This window comes from Capricornis sumatraensis, chromosome 3 (genome assembly GCF_032405125.1).
Source record: "Capricornis sumatraensis isolate serow.1 chromosome 3, serow.2, whole genome shotgun sequence".
NCBI lineage: Eukaryota > Metazoa > Chordata > Mammalia > Artiodactyla > Bovidae > Capricornis > Capricornis sumatraensis.
In genome coordinates this window covers 163,562,259-163,585,379 of record NC_091071.1, presented here as the reverse complement: position 1 = coordinate 163,585,379, position 23,121 = coordinate 163,562,259, and the positions used below count along the sequence as shown (strand labels likewise).

The window sequence follows — 23,121 nt, the reverse complement described above, 5'->3', positions numbered from 1 at the left end:
TCGCTCAGTCATGTCTGACTCTCTGCGGCCCTATGGACTGCAGCCCACCAGGCTCCTCTGTTCATGGGGTTCTCCAGGCAAGACCACTGGAGTGGGTTGCCATGCCCTTCTCCTGAACCAGGGACTGAACCTGTGTCTCTTCGTCTCCTGCATTGAAGGTGGATTCTTTACCGCAGAGCCACAGGGGAAGCCCACAAAACCCTGTATTTACTTATAAAAATTAGTTTCATTCATGGAGAAAAAAATTCAGATTTTATAAACAGGAAAGAGAGAAGTAGGCAACTCCTTCTCTGTTAGCAAAAACAGTCTGCTATCCAAAGACATCAATGTGCAGAGAACTTAACAATTATAAACAGGACCTAACCATTACTGTAAGATATCTGGGTTACAGCTCAAAATATCAACTCTATTTCTGAGCATTAAACAGAACTCTGACTCTTTCTTTTCCCTGTCAAAAGTTTTATGAGACAAGGACAACTAAGCCAAGATGCCTTGCCTTCCAAGATGTTAACGTTTTGTGGAGATGTCTTGCCCCATGTTATTTTAATGAAACTGCCATAGTAATGCCAGCAAAACTTATTGAGACACTTTATATTTCAAAGTCACTGACATAATTTGTGCAAAAGTCCAAAGAACTGCATTCTTTGTCCATTTTTTGGACAAAGAACTATAAGCTTTAAACAAAACATATATACAACTAAAAGAATGCTAGTTAATGTCACAGACAGTTTTTTTAACTCCAGCATGAAATGAAACAATAACAAAAGTGATGGAGATCTTCACTACAGTACAGCCGTCAAGTTTTCCCGTGTTAACATTTACACTTCATTTAGTGCATTGCTTTTTTATAAGCGTAGATGAGATTTCACTTTGGAGACCCCCCTACGCTGCTCAAGACAATACCTTTCAAAACACAGAAATTTTTTCTAACCTAATATAAAAATCAATGCTGAATATTCACTGGAAGGACTGATGCCAAAGCTGAAGCTCCAATACTTCAGCCACCGGATGCGAAGAGCTGACTCATTGGAAAAGACCCTGATGCTGGGAAAGATTGAAGGTACATGGTGAAGAGGGCGGCAGAAGATGAGATGGTTAGAAACCATCACTGACTCAATGAACATGAATCTGAGCAAACTCTGGGAGACAGTGCAGGACAGAGGAGCCTGGTGTCCTGCAGTCTACGGGGTCATAAAGAATCTGATACAACTCAGCGACTGAACAACAGCAATATAAAAAACTAAATCGATCACCCTATTTTTACAATATATACACTTTTTTTTTGTATTTATATATAAATCAGTTCTTTGTTCTTTTGCTAATCCACAAATGCTGGATGAAGAAAGTTAAGACTAGAAAGAACTAGGAATCAATTCAGTTGAGTTCAGTCGCTCAGTCGTGTCCGACTCTTTCCGACCCCGTGAACCGCAGCACGCCAGGCCTCCCTGTCCATCACCAACTCCCAGAATCCACCCAAACCTATGTCCATCGAGTCTGCGATGCCATCCAACCATCTCATCCTCTGTTGTCCTCTTCTCCTCCTGCCCTCAATTTTTCCCAGCATCAGGGTCTTTTCCAATGAGTCAGCTCTTTGCATGAGGTGGCCAAAGTATTGGAGTTTCAGCTTCAACATTAGTCCTACTAATGAATACCCAGGACTGATCTCCTTTAGGATGGACTGGTTGGATCTCCTTGCAGTCCAAGGGACTCTCAAGAATCTTCTCCAACACCACAGTTCAAAAGCATCAATTATTCGGCGCTCAGCCTTCTTTATAGTCCAACTCTCACATCCATACATGACTAGTGGAAAAACCATAGCCTTGACTAGATGGACCTTTGCCAGCAAAGTAATGTCTCTGCTTTTTAATGTGCTGTCTAGGTTGGTCATAACTTTCCCCCAATGAGTAAACAGCTTTTAATTTCATGGCTACAATCACCATCTGCAGTGATTTTGGATCCCAGAAAGATAAAGTCAGCCACTGTTTCCACTGTTTCCCCATCTATTTGCCATGAAGTGATGGGACCGGATGCCATGATCTTAGTTTTCTGAATGTTGAGCTTTAAGCCAACTTTTTCACTCTCCTCTTTCACTTTCATCAAGAGGCTCTTTAGTTCTTCTTCACTTTCTGCCATAAGGGTGGTGTCATCCACATATCTGAGGTTATTGATATTTCTCCCAGCAATCTTGATTCCAGCTTGTGCTTCTTCCAGCCCAGCATTTCCCATGATGTACTCTGCATATAAGTTAAATAAGCAGGGTGACAATATACAGCCTTGATGTACTCCTTTTCCTATTTGGAACCAGCCTGTTGTTCCATGTCCAGTTCTAACTGTTGCTTCCTGACCTGAATATAGGTTTCTCAAGAGGCAGGTCAGATGGTCTGGTATTCCTATCTCTTTCAGAATTTTCCACAGTTTATTGTGATCCACACAGTCAAAGGCTTTGGCATAGTCAATAAAGCAGAAATAGATGTTTTTCTGGAACTCTCTTGCCTTTTCCATGATCCAGCAGATGTTGGCAATTTGATCTCTGGTTCCTCTGCCTTTTCTAAAACCAGCTTGAACATCTGGAAGTTCACGGTTCACGTACTGCTGAAGCCTGGCTTGGAGCTAGGAATATCAGTCATCATTTTCAGAAACACTATTTATAGCTCTGAACTCCAGAAAAATGATCAGCTGCCCATTTTCTGAAGGGGCCAAATGGATAATACCAGGAATGCTGAAAGATGTTATTTCTAGATCCTTTTTTAGATGGCTAGGTGAAAATAATACTCCAACATGCTATGCTGCCAACCTAACTTTTTATTCCTAACACCATTTTTAATATAATTCCTTTTGAGGGGCTTTTCCATACTCCAAACACTTTGCCCACCCTTCTTCCAAAGTTTAGGGAAATAATAACGAATTAAAAAGAGAGAACAAAAAGAAGAAAAGAAAAGTTAATGGAAACTCACTGTGCCCATGAAACCTTCCTATTCAGACACATAATGATATTATCCAGTCACTCAAAGTGGTGACAACTAGCTGTGGTGATGCTGGGCCTGGGCCCGAGCCCCTAGCACAAGTGCCCTGCCGGGTGCTATTCCCTCATCTCCGTGGCGACACTGCATTTGGGGGCTATTCTGCCGCAGACACACGCTGTGCCTGCCGGACTCAATTCCACAGACAACCTGCTTAGCTAGCCTCGGAAAACTCAAATCGAACTTAAAGAAGGCTCAGAACCCTGGTCTCCTTGCTGAAATACCGAATGAAAGGTCTGTAGAAAAAACACAGGCTCTTCTACGTGCACCCCCCCTACCTATGTTTATTTCTGTCTGCAAAACTGGGCCACTTACTGGAGACATAACTGGTTCCTGGCAAGAAGCTATCCCCCTAAACTGCAGCGCATGCCAGGTGACAGGGGCTGGCAGAAACTCGGCAATCCGGGAGAAGTTTCTCACCATCTTCCTGCCTTCAGTGCCTAGGAGTCCAAAGACCAAATCTGAACAGGGACTGAACAGACTCAGTCAAGCACTGAGGCAGTCCTCAGGGACCTGAAGACACAGGTGGGGCGGTGGCTTTAAAACATGACTGCAAACACGTGTACACCCGTGGCAGATTCATGTTGATGTATGGCAAAACCAATACAATATTGTAAAGTAATTAGCCTCCAATTAAAATAAATACATTTATTTAAAACAAAAAAAAATGACTGCAAAGTCTCTGACACTCCTTCCCGTCAAGAGGTGGAACGTAATTCTCCTTCCTTTGAATGTGGGCTTCAGGAATTTGTTTGTAATGAAGAGAACGCATCAGAAACAACACCGAGCTACTTCAGAGCCTGGGTGAAGAGGTGAAATGGCTTCCATCCGCACCCCTCTGGGGACATTCACCCTGGGTGGGATCCCGGCTGCCAGGCCCTGAGGAAGCCCAGGCCATGAGGAGAATCCACTTGGGGGTCCCGGCCCAAGGCCTGTGCTGAGAGCTCAGCCGACAGCCAGCATCAGCCAGCACACCTATGCTTGTGGAAGCCTTAGAGATGGCTCGACCCGACCCGGCTCTGTCTATACCCGGGAGAAACCCTAAGGGAGAACTGACTGAGCCCGTAACTCCCAGATCACGCAGGAGGATAACAGTAACAAATGGACATTGCTGTTTTGTGCCACCAAGTCTGAGGTGGTTTGCTTGGACGGCTAGAGAAACAGAAGTAGTGAAGCACAAGAGCATTCCCGGGAGGTGCACGGCGAGGCCCGAGTGCCGGCCCAGCTGAAGAGTTCCAGCTGTGCCGAATGGGAGAAAACCGGGCAGGACCCGCCCTGGCCAAGGCCTGGACTTGCACTGACCCAGTACAGAGCTGTCCTGGGGGCTGCACTCGTCCTCGGGGTCACCGTGCTGGGGGCAAAGCTACCCCGACGGTTCAAGGCTGCGGTCTGCGACCCTCGGAGAGGCCCCCGTTGACCCCATGAGAACACATCTGCACCCCGTTCCTCCGTGTTTGGGCAGATGGAGAGGAGGGGTCCTGAGACCTGCCACTCCTCCACGTGGGGCCCTCGGAGCTCCAGGAGGGGTGGCCTGGCTGCGGAACTGGCTGTAAGTTGGAACTGCCGGGCTGGAGGCCACAGGGCTCCCGAGGTGGAGAACAGACACCCCAGGGCCTCCCACCTGAACTTACTGAAGCCCCCGTGGAGATCTCAGCACTGCTCATCCTCCCAGAGCTGGAGAACCAAGAGCCAAATGACAACTTCCTAACACTTTTGTTCTTTGGAAAACTTTAACTCTCTAAAAGGAAACAGAAACAATGGCAGGAAGTTTTGAAATTCTCTCTGGCAGGACTGCTGTGAAAAGGACAAATGAGCTATTTCACGTAGTGACACTCCACCTGCTGGGAACTGAGGATGATGCCGTCGGTACTTAGCAAAGGCAAGAAGCACCTCACACACCCTTTTCAACAAGGTAACTTCAGCCGTTTTCATAATCATGTTTATCAGAGACAAAACTCCTACAAAGAACCCCACTTGTGGCCACCACGTAAACTATAATTTTTCTCATCTTTCTGAAAAATGAAGGGGTCTGGTAAAAATGACTCATCATGGAAAAACCATCAGTTTATGCTAAAAATTTAAGACTGGAATTCCTACTTTGAATGTGAAAAATGGAAATGCTTTATAAGGATGGACACTCCACATGCTGCTGAGATAAGACCCCGTTAGACTAGACTAGTTCAGGTAAAAGTGAAGACACGGAAACAACTCTCTCCCCACTTGTGCTGCACCATGCCGTCCACCTGCTGCCGCCCTGACATTTTCTGGCACCTGAGTGGATTCTCCCCGTCTTAGTCATCTGACATACCAGACAAAGCTAACAGTACCAGCCACCCTGAGAAGTGGGCCTCAAGGAATGCAGAGAAAAGGGACTGTGAAGCACTTCATAAGTATTTAGACTTTCAAAGCCCTCTCTGGCCAAGTCTGTGGAATTCTCTCCATTTCATTACTTAAACGCGAGTCGGTGAAGTTGTTATTTAAAAATGGTTAATCTAGATGATTTACCTTTGTTGCTTTGTCCATTCTCCTTCTGGGATGGGAAGAAGTTCAGGAAAACAGGCATTCAGGAGACAGTACTCAGGGTATCCCTCTCACTGAGCTGGGCGATCTGGGAAACAGCCCCGGTGCGGTGAAAGAGAGAAATCTCCGGACAGGGAACCGGGACCCAATGAACAGAGAAGACAGCTAACCGACTATCTCAGGACAGGTAACCCGAACCCCATCAACAGCTGAGATGGTTAACCGCTCAGGACAGGTAACTGGAAGCCGATGAAGAGCAAAAACAGTTAACCGACTTCTCAATCCTGGGGTGACTACCCTTAAGGAAATCCTCCTCTCTCCATCTCAGAACCAGTCTGTGCGTCCAAAAGCCCCCTAACTGGCCTCCTTACCAAAGCATTGGACTGAAAATGCAAATCTGTGTTCATACCCTTTTCCTCTGTACCTTCAGTGCTAAAGCAACCAGCCTAAGGAAACCGAGATTTTGATGAAAAGAGCATGGCACAGCAACTGTGACCAGTCGCTACTGTGGGTGGCCTGGGTTTGAACCTCAGCTTCACACATCTGGCCACATGACTGAAGGCCAAGGTGTTCACCTGTTTTATTTGGGTTTCCTTACTTTTTCTGGTAACAGCTTTATTGAGATGTAATTCACATATTATAGAATTCACCCATTTAAAGCATACATTTCCATGGTTTTCAATATATTCACAGAGTTGTCCAACCATCACCGTAATCAGGAGTGGAATATTTTCATCACCCAAGAAAGAGACCCTGTGCCATCAGCGGTCCCCACCCCCTCTCACCACCCTCCCCCGCCCTAGGCAGCCACTTACCCACTCTCTACAGATCTGCCTTTTCTGGCCCCTTCACACAAATGGAATCACATAGTATGTAGCCTTCTGTGTCTGGCTTCTTTCATTTTAGCATCATGTTTTCAGGATTCATCCATGTAGTAGTACAGATCAGTAACTCCCTCACTTGTATTGCCAGGTAACATTCCACTGTGTCAAAGGATGGACATGCATCAAAGGATGGACATCTGGGCTGTTTGTACTTTTTGCCTATTTTGGATAATGCTGCTGTGAACATTCATGTACAAGCTGCTGTGGAGATGGACACTTTTGTTTCTCTTGAGGATACAGCTAGGAGAGGAATTGCTGGGACATAGGTAATTTCTGTTTAAACTTTGAGACCACCTATTTTTGAAGAATATTTTAAAGCTATGAGGAAACATTCTCTTCATTTAAGAAAAATATTTTAAAATATACATGCATAGAGATGCCTCTCCTTGCTTATTATAAACACTACATACTTTGAAGTGTATGTGTACAAACAAATGCATTTCTGTGCTTTCTAAACTTTCTATAAGGAATAGGATTAATTTTATAATCAGGAATAAAAAGAGTGATTTAAAAAAATATAAACATGACCATGTTTTTCTCCTCATTACTTAGGGGACCTCACACGAACCTCCACGACCCGGAGGGCTGACTCTCTCCATCTCAATCCTTCTGCCCCAGCAACACTGAATCCTTCAGTGTCCCAGACACACTGGCTCAGCACTTGGGCACAAGCTGTTCCGTCTGCCTGGAACTCCTATCCCTCATTCTGTCTGCCTCGCAGACACCCATTTTCATGTTCAAAACTCCAGCTAAGACAATGATCTTGGCTTTTTCTTTTACCCCTAATTCCTAGCACACTATTCAACCTAATATACGTGTTGAACTGAACTCCAAATATTTCCATGTAAGAAAGAAAAGAGAGGAATAATGTTCAGAGTTACCTACTGCACTCCAGTGTATCTGCTTCGAAACAAACGTTGAATGGGATAAAAGGTGACAAGTGTTTGCAAACTACAATACAACAGCTAACAATAACACAAGTGCTTACTATGTGTTGGGCAGTTTTAAGCAGGTTTATCATGGATTAACTCAATCCTAATACTATTCCTGTGAAGTGGGTGCTATAATTAATATACCAGTATCATTTATTATGGAAAAATTTTCTTTTAGAATCTTTACATAATGGTTGGTACCTGTTACCTTTAAGGAGAAAGCCTTTTTTTTTTTTTTTTTAAAGCCTTTTATTTTTTAAATCATTTATTTGGCTGCACAGGATCTTTAGTTTTGGCAGGTGAACTCTTAGTTGCGGGATGTGGGATCTAGCTCCCTGACCAGGGATTGAACCCGGGCTCCCTGCATTGGGAGCACAAAATCCCAGCTACTGGACTCCCAGGGAAGTCCTAAGAAATACTTTTTAAAAGTATATTAAAAAAGCCATAAGCCAAGTTGGAGAAGTTCTAATTTCACTGAAAACTGTCCTTTTATACAAAACTCTAAGAGGGAAAGGAACTGGGTATGCAAACATGTGGGCAGACGGAAGAACTTGAAGATGTAAAAGTGGAAACAGGAGGTGTACTAAGCCCGTCTGGGGGCAGTATCAGGGTAAGGTGGGAGCTGAGTACAGGCAAGAGGGAGCCACTGGATGTTCAGGAAGCGGAAGTAGGAGAAACGTGTCATGAAATCCCAGGGATTACTATTCAGAGTCCAATTAGGAAAAGAGAGTCCAGTGCTTTGGAGTCAGAATGGAAGCAGAAGGCATTACCCAGCAGAGTGGCCTAAATTTTTTATTACGGTAAACAAAACAAGCACCAACTTTACAATTCAAAATGCTAACTCTTATCATGAAATAACTTTTGCTACATGCTTGTTCAGAATAAAAGGAGACGCGCATCCTTAGGGACCAACCAGCTCTGGGAAGTGAGCCTCCACGGGCAGGCAACAGCCTTGCTCCTCCCTGGACAGGCTCCACTTCCACCTCGTCCTGGGTCTCTGTCTGGTCAGTGTCCCCCTTCTACTCTCAAAAGTGCCTCTGTTTAAACTGGGTCATGGTGATGGCTGCACAGCTCTGTGGATTTGCTAAAAATCATTCAATAACATACTTACTGTGGGCAAATTTTATGGTATGTAAATTACACCTCAACAAAGTTGTTTCTTAAAAGTCCTGATTGGAAGGACAAGTTATATATGAGTTGATCTATACATCATGACCTCAAGGCCTTAAGTGACTAACCTTCAGTAAAGGGACAATTCCAAAGAGTTCTTTTCCAAGAAGACAGGCATTATTTTTTTTTCTACTCAAGACAGCTTCTTGGCACATGACAGGAAAATAAGACCCTCGCCAAGTCTCAGAGACCCAATGCCACAGAAGTCAACTCTTTGCAGGCCTTGGCACATGCTCTTGTTAGTGCTTCATTCACTCAAGTATAGAAGCAGCACAACCACAACCACCCCTATTTGAGGCCATCTAAGCCATTCTTTGGAGAAGGCAATGGCACCCCACTCCAGTACTCTTGCCTGGAAAATCCCATGGACGGAGGAGCCTGGTAGGCTGCAGTCCATGGGGTCACTAGGAGTTGGACACTATTGAGCGACTTCACTTTCACTTTTCACTTTCATGCACTGGAGAAGGAAATGGCAATCCACTCCCGTGTTCTTGCCTGGAGAATCCCAGGGATGGGGGAGCCTGGTGGGCTGCCGTCTCTGGGGTTGCACAGAGTCGGACACGACTGAAGCGACTTAGCAGCAGCAGCAAGCCATTCTTGGGCTTCCCAGGGGGCACTAATGATAAACAACCCACCTGCCTATGCAGGAGATGTAAGCGGGTTTGATCCCTGGCTTGGGAAGATCCCCTGCAGGAGGAAATGGCAACCCACTCCAGGATTCTTGCCTGGAGAATCCCCATGGACAGAGGAGCTCGGCAGGCTACAGTCCATGGGGTCACAAAGAGTTGGACACAACAGAAATGACTTAGCGCGCGCGCACACACACACACACACACACATACACAGGCGACTATTAATTCCATAGGTGGTCTCCATTTGCTTTAAAAGGATACATACAATGTTAAAAGCTTTGGTGTGTTACTGGCTTTGAACATTAAAGCCAGAAACTTTTCCAATTTCAACTTTAATTCTGGAGTCCAAGAATCCTAAAGTAAGGAAAAAAGAACAAGGAAAAATAAGAAAAGCACCAGATCATTAAATGCCAACAAACATTGTCAAGCTGTGGCCTTCAGGACGAAACAGCTCTGCCACAGTTACTGAAATCAGAAGCAAGATGTCTTGTCAGTGGTGTGATGCTGTAAAACACAGGTTTTAGGACATTGACCAATTCGCTTACAGAAGAGTCAAGAGCCCACAGCAGGAGGAAAGGACAGAGTCCTTTCATAATCAGGGAAAAAATAACCCTGTACATGATTTGAATATTTCAAGGATGTCAAGTAACCTTATTAGGCTGAAAACCAAAAATAATTCAGTATGGTTTAGGCATACGTGGCACTGGCAGGCATATACAATTATCGCTGTTACAGAAAGTCCCCGGAAGAAAGGGACTCATTTCCATCAACCTCACTCAGACAAGAAAAACAGAAAGAAGCGGTCATCTGCCTCAAATACTCCATCATGTCCAGCATTCTGATAAGTGTCTAGTTTGATTTCTTCCTTAAAAATAAAATATTTATCTCAATAATGTTCACTGAGAAGGAAAAAATAATGACTTAAGTAGTGAAAGAATAAGTGTCACAAGCAACGGCCTTTCTCGGGACAATTTTCCTGAGGGCTCTCAGACAAGAGCATCTGCCACTAAACCAGGAGGTCCCACTAAAAGTCCTGCTGCTAAAAATTCACATCCACTTGGCTCTGAGATCCTGCCCCATCTCCTCCGACCTGCCCATCCTCCCCACTTCTCCCTCCAGCTCTCATTGCTCTCACCCCCCACCCCACTCCACTGGTCTATCCTGCGCATTCTCTGACTCTTCAAAAAAAAAAAAAAATACTGCCAAATAAGCAGAAAAGTCTGATATCTTAAAAATTTTGTAATTCCCTGACACAGCACAATGACTCTATTTCTAATGGGTCTGTTGTGGGTTGAACTGTGTCCCCTAAAAAGACATGCTGAAGCCTTAATCTCCTCGGAATGTGAGGTCAGGGGAGCGGGGACACTGCAGAAGAAATTAGCTCAGAGGAGGCTGAATGAGAATAAGCTCTTAATCCAATATGACTGGTGTCCTTATAAGAAGAAGGACAGTTAGGCACAGACATGGAGAGAAGACAGCCATGCAAAGACAGAGCAGAGATTAAGAATCACGCAGCCACAAACCAAGGGACACCTGAGGCTACTGGAAGCTGGAAAAGGTAAGGAAGGATCTTCCCTACAAGTTTCATAGGGAGCACAGTCCCTCGACACCCTCATTTCACAGTTATGGCCTCGTAAACTGTAAGACAAGCAATTTCTGTTGTTTTAAACCACCCGGTGTGTGATCCTTTGTTATAACAACTGCAGGAAACTCATATGGTGTGCTCCAGCTTGAGGCTCTCTGTGCTCAATTGTATAGAAATCAATCTCAGGAAAGGACTGCTAGGTTGGCCAACATAAACCAAGACATCTTAAACAAAAAAAGCAAAACAAAATATTTGGGTATCCCTAAGACACTCCTATGGTTTTTCTAGTAGTCATGTATGGATGTGAGAGTTGGACTGTGAAGAAACCTGAGCGCCGAAGAATTGATGCTTTTGAACTGTAGTGTTGGAGAAGACTCTTGAGAGTCCCTTGGACTGCAAGGAGATCCAAGCAGTCCATCCTAAAGGAGATCAGTCTTGGGTGTTCTTGGAAGGAATGATGCTAAAGCTGAAACTCCAGTACTTTGGCCACCTCATGTGAAGAGTTGACTCATTGGAAAAGACTCTGATGCTGGGAGGGATTGGGAGCAGGAGGAGAAGGGAATGGCAGAGGATGAGATGGCTGGACGGCATCACCGACTCGATGGACGTGAGTTTGAGTGAACTCCGGGAGTTGGTGATGGACAGGGAGGCCTGGCGTGCTGTGATTCATGGGGTCGCAAAGAGTCAGACACGACTGAACACTGAACTGAACTGAACTGAAGACACACTAGACACACTAGAGTGAAATGATACAATCAGAGAAAAAAAGACAGGTGACCTGCAAAGGAACAGCAATCAGACTGATGGCCAACTTCAGAACTGCAACAGTGGGAGCCAGGAGACAAAATAAAAAACCTTCAGTGTTCAGAAAGAAAATAACTATCCGGACCTCCCTGTGGTCCAGTGGTTAAGACCCCGAGCTCCACTGCAAAGGGCATGGGTTCAGTCACTGGTCGAGGAATTAAGATCACTCATGCCACATGGAAAAAAAGAAGAGCTATAAACCCACTATTTTAACCCTGTCTGAGAAAGCAGTACAGATGCTTTCAGACAACAAGGACTGAAAAAAGGGATCTTCAACGAAAGGAGATTCTAAAGGAGCGTCTTTCAAGTAGGGGTGAAAACGATCCTGGGTGGAAGGGCTTCTATACAAGATGGAATAGTAAACAAAAATACTGGTGAACCTAAGGGTAAATCGATACTGATACTGATTTCTTAAACTTTTTTTTTGACTGCATAAAATTTTAAAAAGTTCAGATTTTGTGGGGCTGAAGTATATACTAAAATATTTGACAACTACAGCCCGTAAGTTAAATGAGGTCCTTGTAATGGTCAGGAAGAGAGTAAAAATACTAACTTTAGATGTTATTATGTACACTGAAGCATCTGTGATGACCACTGAAAAAATATATTTAGAGAGCAGTAAAAGGAAAAAAAAGGGAGAATAAAATGACTCTGTGAATACCGATGATCTCTAACCCCCTTTACTCTGAACCGGAACTTGAACTCAGTCTTGGAACATCAGACCTGCCGAGGACTCAGGGGGAACCTTTCCATGACTCTCCCAGCTCCACCTCACCTTGACCTAAGCTACAGCCACACAGCCATGTCGTAACTCTCATAACAGAACCTAGACTGTGAGAAAATCTAACCTTCCATTGCAAGGTTCATCACCTTTGTAACCATTCTATATTTTTAACCTTTTAGGAGAAGACAGTAGAACTAAATTGGGACTGACCAGAAAAACAAGCAGAGAATTCAACTGCGCCACTATACAACAATCTGGCTTCGATAGAATGAGTCAACCACCTGACCTTCAATTTAGCAGCTGCTACTCAGGAGTACTGGAGTTTCAACTTCAGCATCAGCCACCTCATGCGAAGAGTTGACTCACTGGAAAAGACCCTGATGCTGGGAGGGATTGGGGACAGGAGGAGAAGGGGACGACAGAGGATGAGATGGCCAGATGGCATCACCAACTCGATGGACATGAGTTTGAGTAGACTCCGAGAGTTGGTGATGGACAGGGAGGCCTGGCGTGCTGCGATTCATGGGGTCGCAAAGAGTCGGACAAGACTGAGAGACTGAAGTGAAATGAACTGATTCAGGAGTAACGAAATTGGTTTTACTGAATTCAGTAAACAGAGAAAAATATTAGAAACTGAAATGTACTGAATTTAGAAGAATTGCGTCCATTGTTCAGTGGTTGGGGAGCAAGTGCCGTACAAATTTTTGAACAGTGTGAGATCTTTAGAAAAACTATATAGTCATATCAAAATATTTGTTTCTAAATACATTTCAATAAACTTCTCAGTGGGATGTATTAATTTTAGTAAGTCAACAAAAAATTACCTTAATAGGTAAATTTTATTTATAAATACTATGTTAAAATGTCAAGTAAAATGAAATATAACAATTAAAAGAGCTATAGACAAACAGTCTGATGGAAATAAAGTAGTACAAAATCAGACAATCAAATATATACCAAGTAAATGAGAATTTTAACACAAATCAAAATATACATGGCCAGTGATTGTGTAAAGGAGCCTAGATTTTTCTCTGGCTACTAGTTTTCATATAATTGAATAGGTTATTGTTTCAATACTGCAAAAGTTTACAAAGAATGACTGAAGAGGTTAGTATATTTTACAATATTTTGTCAGTCTGAGTTAACAAGTCTTGGTGTAATAACAACAACAACAAAATCACATTTTACAGCAGAAGAAAAGTTTGTTAAAGCAAATTACCTGTACCTTCTTTCAAAATACAACATGTGCAAAATTTAGTGTTTTTTTACTGCATCCTTCAGAAATCACCAGCGTATAAAAGGTGGAACTGCCGTGCTGCCCAGGATCCAAGATCTGGAGCCAGTCGCTTACCTGGAAGAGTTCTTTAAATGAGGGGTGCACCATGGGGTTGGGAACAAAAGGCAGGGCGTAGAAAGGCAGGAACTCCGTGGTCTGGCTCAGGGCCGCCCCTTTGGTCTCCAGGTAGGTTTTGAAATAAGAAATCCTTTCATCCAGGTCCTCTTTGTCCTGCAAGGAAGAGAGGATGTCTGAGATCTCCGGCTTGACGCCGGCTTACCGGATCACCCATCGTCCCTCCAAGGATCCCTCGGTTCCAGCCACGTTGCTGGCATCCTCCTCGCCTGGCCCAGCCTGTGAGCTGTCTCCAGTCATCCGAACATTACCCCCTGTTTCACCCCTTCATGAAACTGCCAGGAATATCAGAGAACTGGATGTATAATATATATAGTCCAAGCGCTGCCTTTTCACTTTATCATTACCATTTTCTGATATCCTTAAATTCATCAACATCTTTCTTAATGGCATGACAAAACCTCATCTTGTGGGTCTATCGTAATTTATTTAACCAATCCCCCATTATTAGATATGCACATCATTTTCATAATACAGAGGCAGAAAAAAATATTTGTCTGCATTCCTATGATTTCCTTAGGAGAGGTTTTTAAGGGTGAATAGTTTTTTTTTTTTAATATGGATTTCCTCACGAATTTGCATGACATCCTTGCACAGGGGCCATGCTAATCTTCACTGTGTCATTCCAATTTTTTTTTTTTAACAGTATATGTGCTGCCAAAGCAAGCACTTAACGGTGAACAGTTTTTTGAAACAGCAGTTTCCATATCATTATTACCTTCTTTTATTAAGCCAACCAGGAAGTGAGTTTGCCAGCTTCACCACTTTCGGGTGTAACCCCAGGCAAGTTGGGTACCCCCCCGCCAGGTTTCCACCTCCCCCTAGGCCTCAAGGAGAAGGTCTTCCCTGGCCTCACCTGTTAGGTCCCTCACAGCCTCAAACACAGGCCAGTTCTTCTCATCAATCTATCTCCCTTCACCTATACCATGAAGCCCACTGGACTTAAAAATCTTATTGATTTTTAAAAAATCTTATAACAAAACAGAAAAAATTAGTAAAAACAGATACAAGGGAAATGAAACTCTCCCATGATGGCACCCACCTGAGAACCATCTTTAGGAACAGCCTTCCAAGAACAGCTACTACAATCTGCTATATAGCTGCTCCCTCCACTCTGACCCCTCCTGTGGCCACTGACATGTTTATAAGTTAACACAGGTCCTCAGGGCAGTAGCCAGGACATGGAGAAGTCACAAAACAAAGGCAGATGGTCCGATGTCAGCCTGGCTGGCCCCCCCTCTGTCATTCCCTCCACACCCCAAGGTTTACCCACGGAGCGGCCTTATTTGCTCCCCTCTTTCACACCTCCGGGAAAAGACAGCAGAAGCTTGATTCAACCCGTCACTCAAACTTTCACAAATGGGCACACCATTTTCCCGCTGTTTAAGCTTAAATTCATCTTCTGGTTGAAAATGTGGTTTAAAGATGCATTCTCTTAGACATACCCATCTTGAGATAGTCAAGCAAACGAGGACATAGCTTTCATTACAGATATGATTAACTTTCCATACAAATTAGAAAAGAAGCTGCTGGGAATGAGACAGAAAAAGCATTCATCAGGACATACGAGGCCTACTCCTGAGAAGCAGTATGATAAAAGGGCTGAAAAACTAACTTAATCCTCATTTGCAAAAGGTAACGGCTAACATCCTCCTTTAGCACACCCTGCGGGCCAACCCCCCAGCACAAGGTGAACCTACAGGTCTGCCTGCAGAGTGCTTCAGAAGGTAGATGGCAAAGTGGATGTGCAGGTAGAACTCCAGCTTCTGGGCCAGAGAGTCGCCATCCCGGATGGGCCTGGGGATGTGCTCCTCCCACAGCCTGAAGAACACCTTCTGGTCTCCACTGTCAAACGCGGCAAGGAGATCCCTCTGTGGAGAAGACATCAGAGTGAAGCCCGGTTGGTTACAAGGGATGCCACGTCTCCCAACACCCCTGAATCTCACACCCTCCCGATGCCTTGCTGTTGTTCAGTCGCTCATTCGTTTCTGGCTCTCAGTGACCCTGTGAACTGCAGCATGCCAGGCTTCACCGGCCTTCACTATCTCCCAGAGCTTGCTCAAATTCAGGACCATTGGGTCGGTGATGCCATCCAACCATCTCGTCCTAGACACCCGTATACTCCATCATTTCAGTGTGAGCAAAACCAAGTCTCCTTTTCAGAGGTGAGGGATAGGAAAAGAGAGATCCAGAGGGCTTCAGACTGCCTTGGCTGACATTCCTGCAGACCGCACCTGGTTTTCCACTGCTCTGCAGCAACATCAAATCTGAGCATACTGAAGAACAGAGGGCTTCCCGGGTAGCTCAGTTGGTAAAGAATCCACGTGCAATGCAGGAGACCCTGGTTCGATTCCTAGGTCGGGAAGATCTCCTGGAGAAGGGCTAGGCTACTCACTCCAGTATACTTGGGCTTCCCTGGTGGCTCACCTGGTAAAGAATCCGCCTGCAATATGGGAGACCTGGGTTTGATTCCTGGTTTGGGCAGACCCCCTAGAGAAGGGAAAGGCTACCCACTCCAGTATTCTGGCCTGGAGAATTCCATGGGCTGTATAGTCCATGGAGTCACAAAGAGTCGGACACGACTCAGCGGCTTTCACTGAAGAACAGGTGCAATGGTGAAGGTCTCTGAAATGGAAGGAATCTTCCACCAGCACAAGAATACACTCAGGTCGCCCTCTGGACTTGGTGACCCACCGCCTAAGACTGATGAGAATGGCTCGGACCCAGAGCCCAGCCAGACCTCAGCGGAGCGACCTCATATCTACAGGGAGTCACTGACACCACAGCTGCCAAGATGTGGCATGCAGCCAAGAGTTCAGCCACGCGGAGCGGTCAATCCCAGGCCTGGGAGGTAGGACTGCCTGTTGTCATGGGCCCGCTGTTGTCAGAAAGTGTCTGGTGGAGAGGGCAGGGCAGAAAGTGACCACAGAGCCGAGCTCCCCCACAGAGTGACTGCCTGGGCCTCCAGGTCCAGGAATAGGACACCTGGGCTGGAGACGGAAGGAGGAACACAGGCCCGGCTCCAGGCCAACCTCGGGGTTGCACCAGTGTGACGGCGTAGGGCAGAACCCATGGCCCGACTCACCACGTGGTGGTTGAGACATAGAACTCTGGAGAAAGGAGGTGGCAGTCAGCACATCACCTGTCTCACAGGAGGAGCGATAACTGACCCATCACCAACACCTGCTGTGTGACTTTACAGATTTAGGCAAGGTGATTCAGCGGTAAAAGAATCTGCTTGCCGATGCAGGAGATGCAAGACATGCCAGTTTGATCCCTGGGTCGGGAAGATCCCCTGGAGGAGGAAATGGCAACTCACTCCAGCATTCTTGCCTGGGAAATCCCATGGACAGAGGAGCCTGGCGGGCTTCAGTCCATGGGGTCGCAAAGAGTGGGACACTATTGAGCACGCATGCTTGCCTTCAGGATCAAGAGAGCTTCCTGCAGTGTTTTCCTTTTTGTATCAAATGCCCACAATACACAGACCTCCATTTGGGGCTCAACTGCAGAAACTTTTTTCAGAGTTTTCTGATTATTTTTTCAGATTTTCTGTAGAATCTCCAGTTCCCCCATCCTCCACCACCATTACTTACCACGATTACTGGGTCACTGGTCTTTTATGCTTTTAATAGTTTTACATTTTTTTCTGTAAATTTTTTTTAAGATAACATATTCTATTTGTTTACAATCGAGCTTTTTAACATAAGATAGAAACCTACAGAGAACAGGGTTGCTGTGTTTGGTTTTCCTTAAGTCAGAAACATTCTCTGATAAGGAGTCTTCCAACATGAACCCTGCAAAAATGTTCTCTGTGTCATGTGACCGAGAACAATGGTCTCTGAATATTACCTCACTCGGGAAGGGACTGGCTTACACTGGAAAGAAACTCAGAAGTTTTCAAAATAAGCCCCACAGTGAAATTCTACCTCTTCAAAACGGCCTCTCTGGGGGGACCTGGCCAGAGGATCCCATGTTCTTGTCATTTCCTAATACAAAGGTGAGAGGGACGTGCTGCTGGGGCCTGGCCCCGCCCCAGGCTCAAGTCTGCTGAGCTCTGAGCAAAGTCTGAGGACCACCCAGGGGAGGACTCTCCCGTGAGGTCCAGGGACTATGTACAGACTCTTGAGGGTGTCTTAAAGCCTGGGTCAAGTGTTTTCTTAACACGGTTTGGCAAAGTATGCCTACGCATCACATGGCCCATCTACAGTTTATTCTAGACTCTGCATTTGTAGACCTGGGACCACAAACCTTTGCTGTGCCACGACACTCCCAATTTATGAACCATATTCCGAACCTGGAAATGGTCTCTGCACAGGGCACCCAAAGCTGGTGTTCGGTGACAACCTGGAGGGATGGGGTGCAGAGACAGGTGGGAGGGGTTTTAGGATGGAGGGGACACACGTATGCCTATTGCCAACTCACAATGATGTATGGCAAAAACCATCACAATATTGTAAAGTAATTATCCTCCAAGAAAAATTAAAGAATAAATAAAAATTTTAAAAAATGACCCCTGAATTTAAAATAATATCTACACATAAAGCAATCCAACTCAATGGACATGAATTTGAGCACACTCCAGGAGATAGTGGAGGACAGAGGAGCCTGGTGTGCTGCAGTCCATGGAGTCAGACACAGCTTAGTGACAACAACAAATAGAACAATCCAGTGTGATAACTCATAGGGGTCACAAAATATTAACTTCTCGAACGTAAAGTGTGATCTCAGCCAGGATTACTAAAATCAGAAAATTTACACACCACCAATGGCACCCTACTCCAGTACTCTTGCCTGGAAAATCCCCACGGACGGAGGAGCCTGGAAGGCTGCAGTCCATGGGGTCGCTGAGGGTCGGACACGACTGAGCGACTTCACTTTCACTTTTCACTTTCATGCATTGGAGAAGGAAACGGCAACCCACTCCAGGGTTCTTGCCTGGAGAATCCCAGGGACGGGGGAGCCTGGTGGGCTGCCATCTATGGGGTCGCACAGAGTTGGACATGACTGAAGTGACTTAGCAATAATCATCCATACATACAGGTTCTTACAGAACTGTAATTAAGGAAATTTTGTCTATTGAGGGCCACTGACATTTGGCAAGTGTCACTAAGCCACCGCTCCAGGTATTTTCATTTGGAAAAATCTATAAAGGCGGGACACAGCTGTTTATTGAATGGGCAGAAAAGACAGGCTTCTCACAATCAGAAAGTTTCAAGACCTTTCAAGTAGCCTCTGTTTGCATGTCTAATGATGACCAGAGTCTCTTCTCCTGTTCTGAAGTTTGCTCTGGGGTTGGGAGGAAGCCTCAGGCTGCCCGGGCAGGATTGACAGAGGAGCCCGTGTCTGAAGTGGTGCAGGCTCGGCACCCAGATGCCCAAGGCCTGGAGGGGTGCTGGGCAGGGGCACAGCCCCACTCCAACTCCCTGGGCCACTCCAACGGTGTCCCTGCTCCTTGGTACCCCATGCCAGGTCATGGAGGAGTCAGGCTGTGGCCTGACCTCCAGCAACTCAGTGGGACTCTCAAACCCAGTCTCTGATTTTTCTTGGAAGTATGTATACTGAAACAAATTTATTAAAATAATCAAATCATGTTTTATGGGTTACCATTAGAAATTCTGATTTGTTTAATACTGACTTAGCCTCACTCCTTGTAGTGTTTAGGAAAATGAACAAGAGAGTTATAAGAGAATAAAATTTGTTAATTCCAAAAAATAAAAATATTATCAGGCAAAGCTGAAACAAGCTGCCTCAGGAAATGGTATGTTCTCTTGTCACAGGTCGTACTCGAGGTGAACCAGTTCCTTACCTTTGAATGGGATGCAGAATCAAATGACTGAAATGAGGACTTTTTGCTTTTGGCCACACACGTGGAATCTTAGTTCCCTGACGAAGGATTGAACCCGTGCCCCTTGTATTGGGAGCACAGAGTCTTAACCACTGGACCACCAGGGAAGTCCTTGAAATGAGGACTTTCAAGGTCCTTCCTGATCCTAAGAGTTGATATCTGCCCTCTGCAGCCCACCGCCAGGGGCTCGCAGCCACCCAGGATTTCCTTTGACAGGGTGCTACCCTGTATATGGCTCTTGCTCCCTCCAACCTCCCCAAACTAGATGGCAAGCACCCTGAGGGCCGATATTCTGTTTTATTTTGTTCACCATAGTGTCCCCAGTACTTGGAATTCAGAACCTAAATTTCCTCAGGGTGGGGATCACACTTGTCTCTGTTTCTAAGCATTGCATAAACCATGTTGCCTTGTGTTGCCATTCATTTTCTAGGTCAGTCAAGAAAGGATGTGAAATCTCTCCAGAGATCTGAAGATGATATCACCTGTTTATCCATAAACGTCGGCACAGTCTAACAAGTTGCTTTGCCAAGGTCCCCAGAAATGATTACAACCTTCTCTAATGGTGACGTATTTTAGAAGTTGGGAGCATTTTGATTACATACGAAAATCAAAAAAGTAAAATGTTACCTGGAATTTCAGTGATTTGGGGTCCCTTAAAGAGCCACATGTAGATTTAGATAATGGTTTTCCTTTTATTTTGCATTCTTTCAAAAATGTTTTCAAGGTGTCTTCAAATTCAGCAAAATCTAAATACTGTAAAAAAAAAGCATAAATGAGCATATATTTCTCTATTCTAACATCAACAAAGTGACTGTCTTTGATGTAATTGTATCAGCTCAATATTATCACAAATACATAATGGGATTAATTAACTGTCATATTTGGAGAAGTAATGTGGGATCAGGAATTTACTTATTGACATACATACTAAAGGCCTAGAAAGACAGTATCATAGAAAATGTTCATTTCAGTTCAGTTCAGTCACTCAGTCGGGTCTGACTCTTTGAGACCCCACAGAGTGCAGCATGCCACGCCTCCCTGTCCATGTCCAACTCCCAGAGTTGGCTCAAACTCATGTCCATTGAGTCGGTGATGCCATCCAACCATCTCATCTTCTGTCGTTCCCTTCTCCTCCTGCCTTCAATTTTCCCAGCATCAGGGTCGTTACCAATGAGTCAGTTCTTCAGATCAGGTGGCCAAAGTATTGGAGCTTCAGCTTCAGCATCAGTCCCTCCAATGAATATTCAGGACTGATTTCCTTAGACTGACTGGTTTGATCTTGCAGTCTAAGGGACTCTCAAAAGTCTTCTCCAACAACACAGTTCAGAAGCATCAATTCTTTGGTGCTCAGGTTTCTTTATGGTCCAACTCTCACATCCATACATGACCACTGGAAAAACCATAGCTTTGACTAGACAGACCTTTGTTGGTAAATTAATGTCTCTGATTTTTAATATGCTGTCTAGGTTTGACATAGTTTTTCTTACAAGGAGCAAGAGTCTTTTACTTTCATGGCTGCAGGTACCATCTGCAGTGATTTTGGAGCCCAACAAAATGAAGTCTCTCACTGTTTCCATTGTTTCCCCATCTATTTGCCATGAAGTGATGGGACCAGATGCCATGATCTTAGTTTTTTGAATGTTGAGTTTTAAACCAGCTTCTTCACTCCCCTCTTTCTCTTTCATCAAGAGGCTCTTCAATTCCTCTTTGCTTTCTGCCATGAATGGTGTCATCTGCATATCTGAGGTTATTGATATTTCTCCTGGCAATCTTGATTCCAGCTTGTGCTTCATCCGGCCTGGCATTTCTCATGATGTACTTTGCATAGAAGTTAAATAAGCAGGGTGACAATATACAACTTTGATGTACTCCTTTCCCAATTTGGAACCAGTCCATTGTTCCATGTCCGGTTCTAATTGTTGCTTCTTGACCTGCGTACAGATTTCTCAAGAGGCAGGTAAGGTGGTCTGGTATTCCCATCTCAAAGAATTTTCCAGTTTGTTGTGATCCACACAATCAAAGGCTTTAGCGGAGTCAGTGAAGCAGAACTAAGTGTTCTGGAATTCTCTTGCTGATCCAATGATCCAATGGCTGTTGGCAATTTGATCTCTGATTCCTCTGCCTTTCCTAAATCCAGCTTCAACATCTGGAAGTTCTCGGTTCATGTACTGTTGAAGACTAGCTTGAAGGATTTTGAGTATTACTTTACTAGCATGTGAGATGAGTGCAACTGTGTGGTAGTTTGAACATTCTTTAGCATTGCCTTTCTTTGGGATTGGAATGAAAACTGACCTTTTCCAGTCCTGTGGCCACTTCTGAGTTTTCCAAATTTGCTGGCATATTGAATGTAGCATTTTCACAGCATCATCTTTTAGAATATGGAATAGCTCAACTGGAATTCCATCACTTCCGCTAGCTTTGTTCATAGTGATGCTTCCTAAGGCTCACCTGACTTCACACTCCAGGATGTCTGGCTCTAGGTGAGTGATCACACCCTCGTGGTTATCTGAGTCATGAAGATCTTTTTTGTACAGTGTATTCTTCTGTGTATTCTTGCCACCTCTTCTTACTATCTTCTGCTTCTGTTAGGTCCATACCATTTCTGTCCTTTATTGAGCCCATCTTTGCATGAAATGTTCCCTTGGTATCTCTAATTTTCTTGATGAGATCGCTAGTCTTTTTCATTCTAATGTTTTCCTCTATTTCTTTGCATTGATCACTTAGGGAAGGTTTTCTTATCTCTCCTTGCTATTTTTTGAAACTCTGCATTCAGACAGGTATATCTTTCCTTTTCTCCTTTCCGTTTTACTTCTCTTTTTTTCTCAGTGATTTGTAAAGCCTCCTCAGACAACCATTTTGCCTTTTTGCATTTCTTCTTCTTGGGGATGGTTTTGATCACCACCTCCTGTACAGTGTCACTAACCTCCATCCATAGTTCTTCAGGCACTCTGTCTATTAGATCTAATACCTTGAATCTATTTGTTGTTTCCACTGTATAATCGTAAGGAATTTGATTTAGGTCATACCTGAATGGGATAGTGGTTTTCCCTACTTTCTTCAATTTAAGTCTGAATTTTGCAATAAGGAGTTCATGATCTGAGCCACAGTCAGCCCCTAGTCTTGTTTTTGCACACTGTATAAAGGTTTTGTTTTGTTTGAGCCTTCAAGTGGCTCTGGAGGGTATGGGGTTTGATTCTAAATGTGATTTCAGCCCTCCTACCATCTTGTTAGGGCTTTTCCTTTGTCCTCGGACATTGGGTGTCTTTTTTTGGTGGGATCCAACATTCTCCTGCTGATGGCTGTTCAGTGGTTAGTTTCAGGAGAAGATGAGCATACATCCTTCTACTCTACCATCTTGTGATCAGAGGAGAAAATGTTCATTTACATAAAATAAATGTGCTTTTAGAAGGAAAATGTGAGTTGTAAGATTCAGTATAATTATTAATAGAAAATAAAATGAAAAAAAAGAAAAGAAAATAATATGTGCAGCAGCCTGAAAAAAGCAAAAGTGATTGGCAGAAGGCTTGATGGCTTTGGGTCTAGTAGGTCACTGGGAATTTGTTACCTGCAACAGGGATTAGAAATAATGCCTGT

The 23,121-nt window shown here is 44.4% G+C and overlaps 1 protein-coding gene and 1 non-coding gene across 2 annotated transcripts in view; both read right to left on the bottom strand.

Moving 5' to 3' along the window:
- ARMC9 (armadillo repeat containing 9) overlaps window positions 1–23,121 on the bottom strand; it is a 154,642-nt gene that overhangs the window by 128,162 nt on the left and 3,359 nt on the right. Inside the window, exons 3-7 of the mRNA XM_068968936.1 lie at window positions 20,155–20,280; window positions 15,383–15,553; window positions 13,623–13,778; window positions 9,420–9,512; window positions 5,526–5,550 (exon numbers count right to left, since the gene is read on the bottom strand). Coding sequence (XP_068825037.1) covers window positions 5,526–5,550; window positions 9,420–9,512; window positions 13,623–13,778; window positions 15,383–15,553; window positions 20,155–20,280 — 571 coding nt within the window. The remainder of the gene's footprint in view (window positions 1–5,525; window positions 5,551–9,419; window positions 9,513–13,622; window positions 13,779–15,382; window positions 15,554–20,154; window positions 20,281–23,121) is intronic.
- On the bottom strand, window positions 14,235–14,339 carry LOC138077251 (U6 spliceosomal RNA). The gene has a single exon (XR_011144714.1). It is a non-coding gene; the product is annotated as a U6 spliceosomal RNA (small nuclear RNA).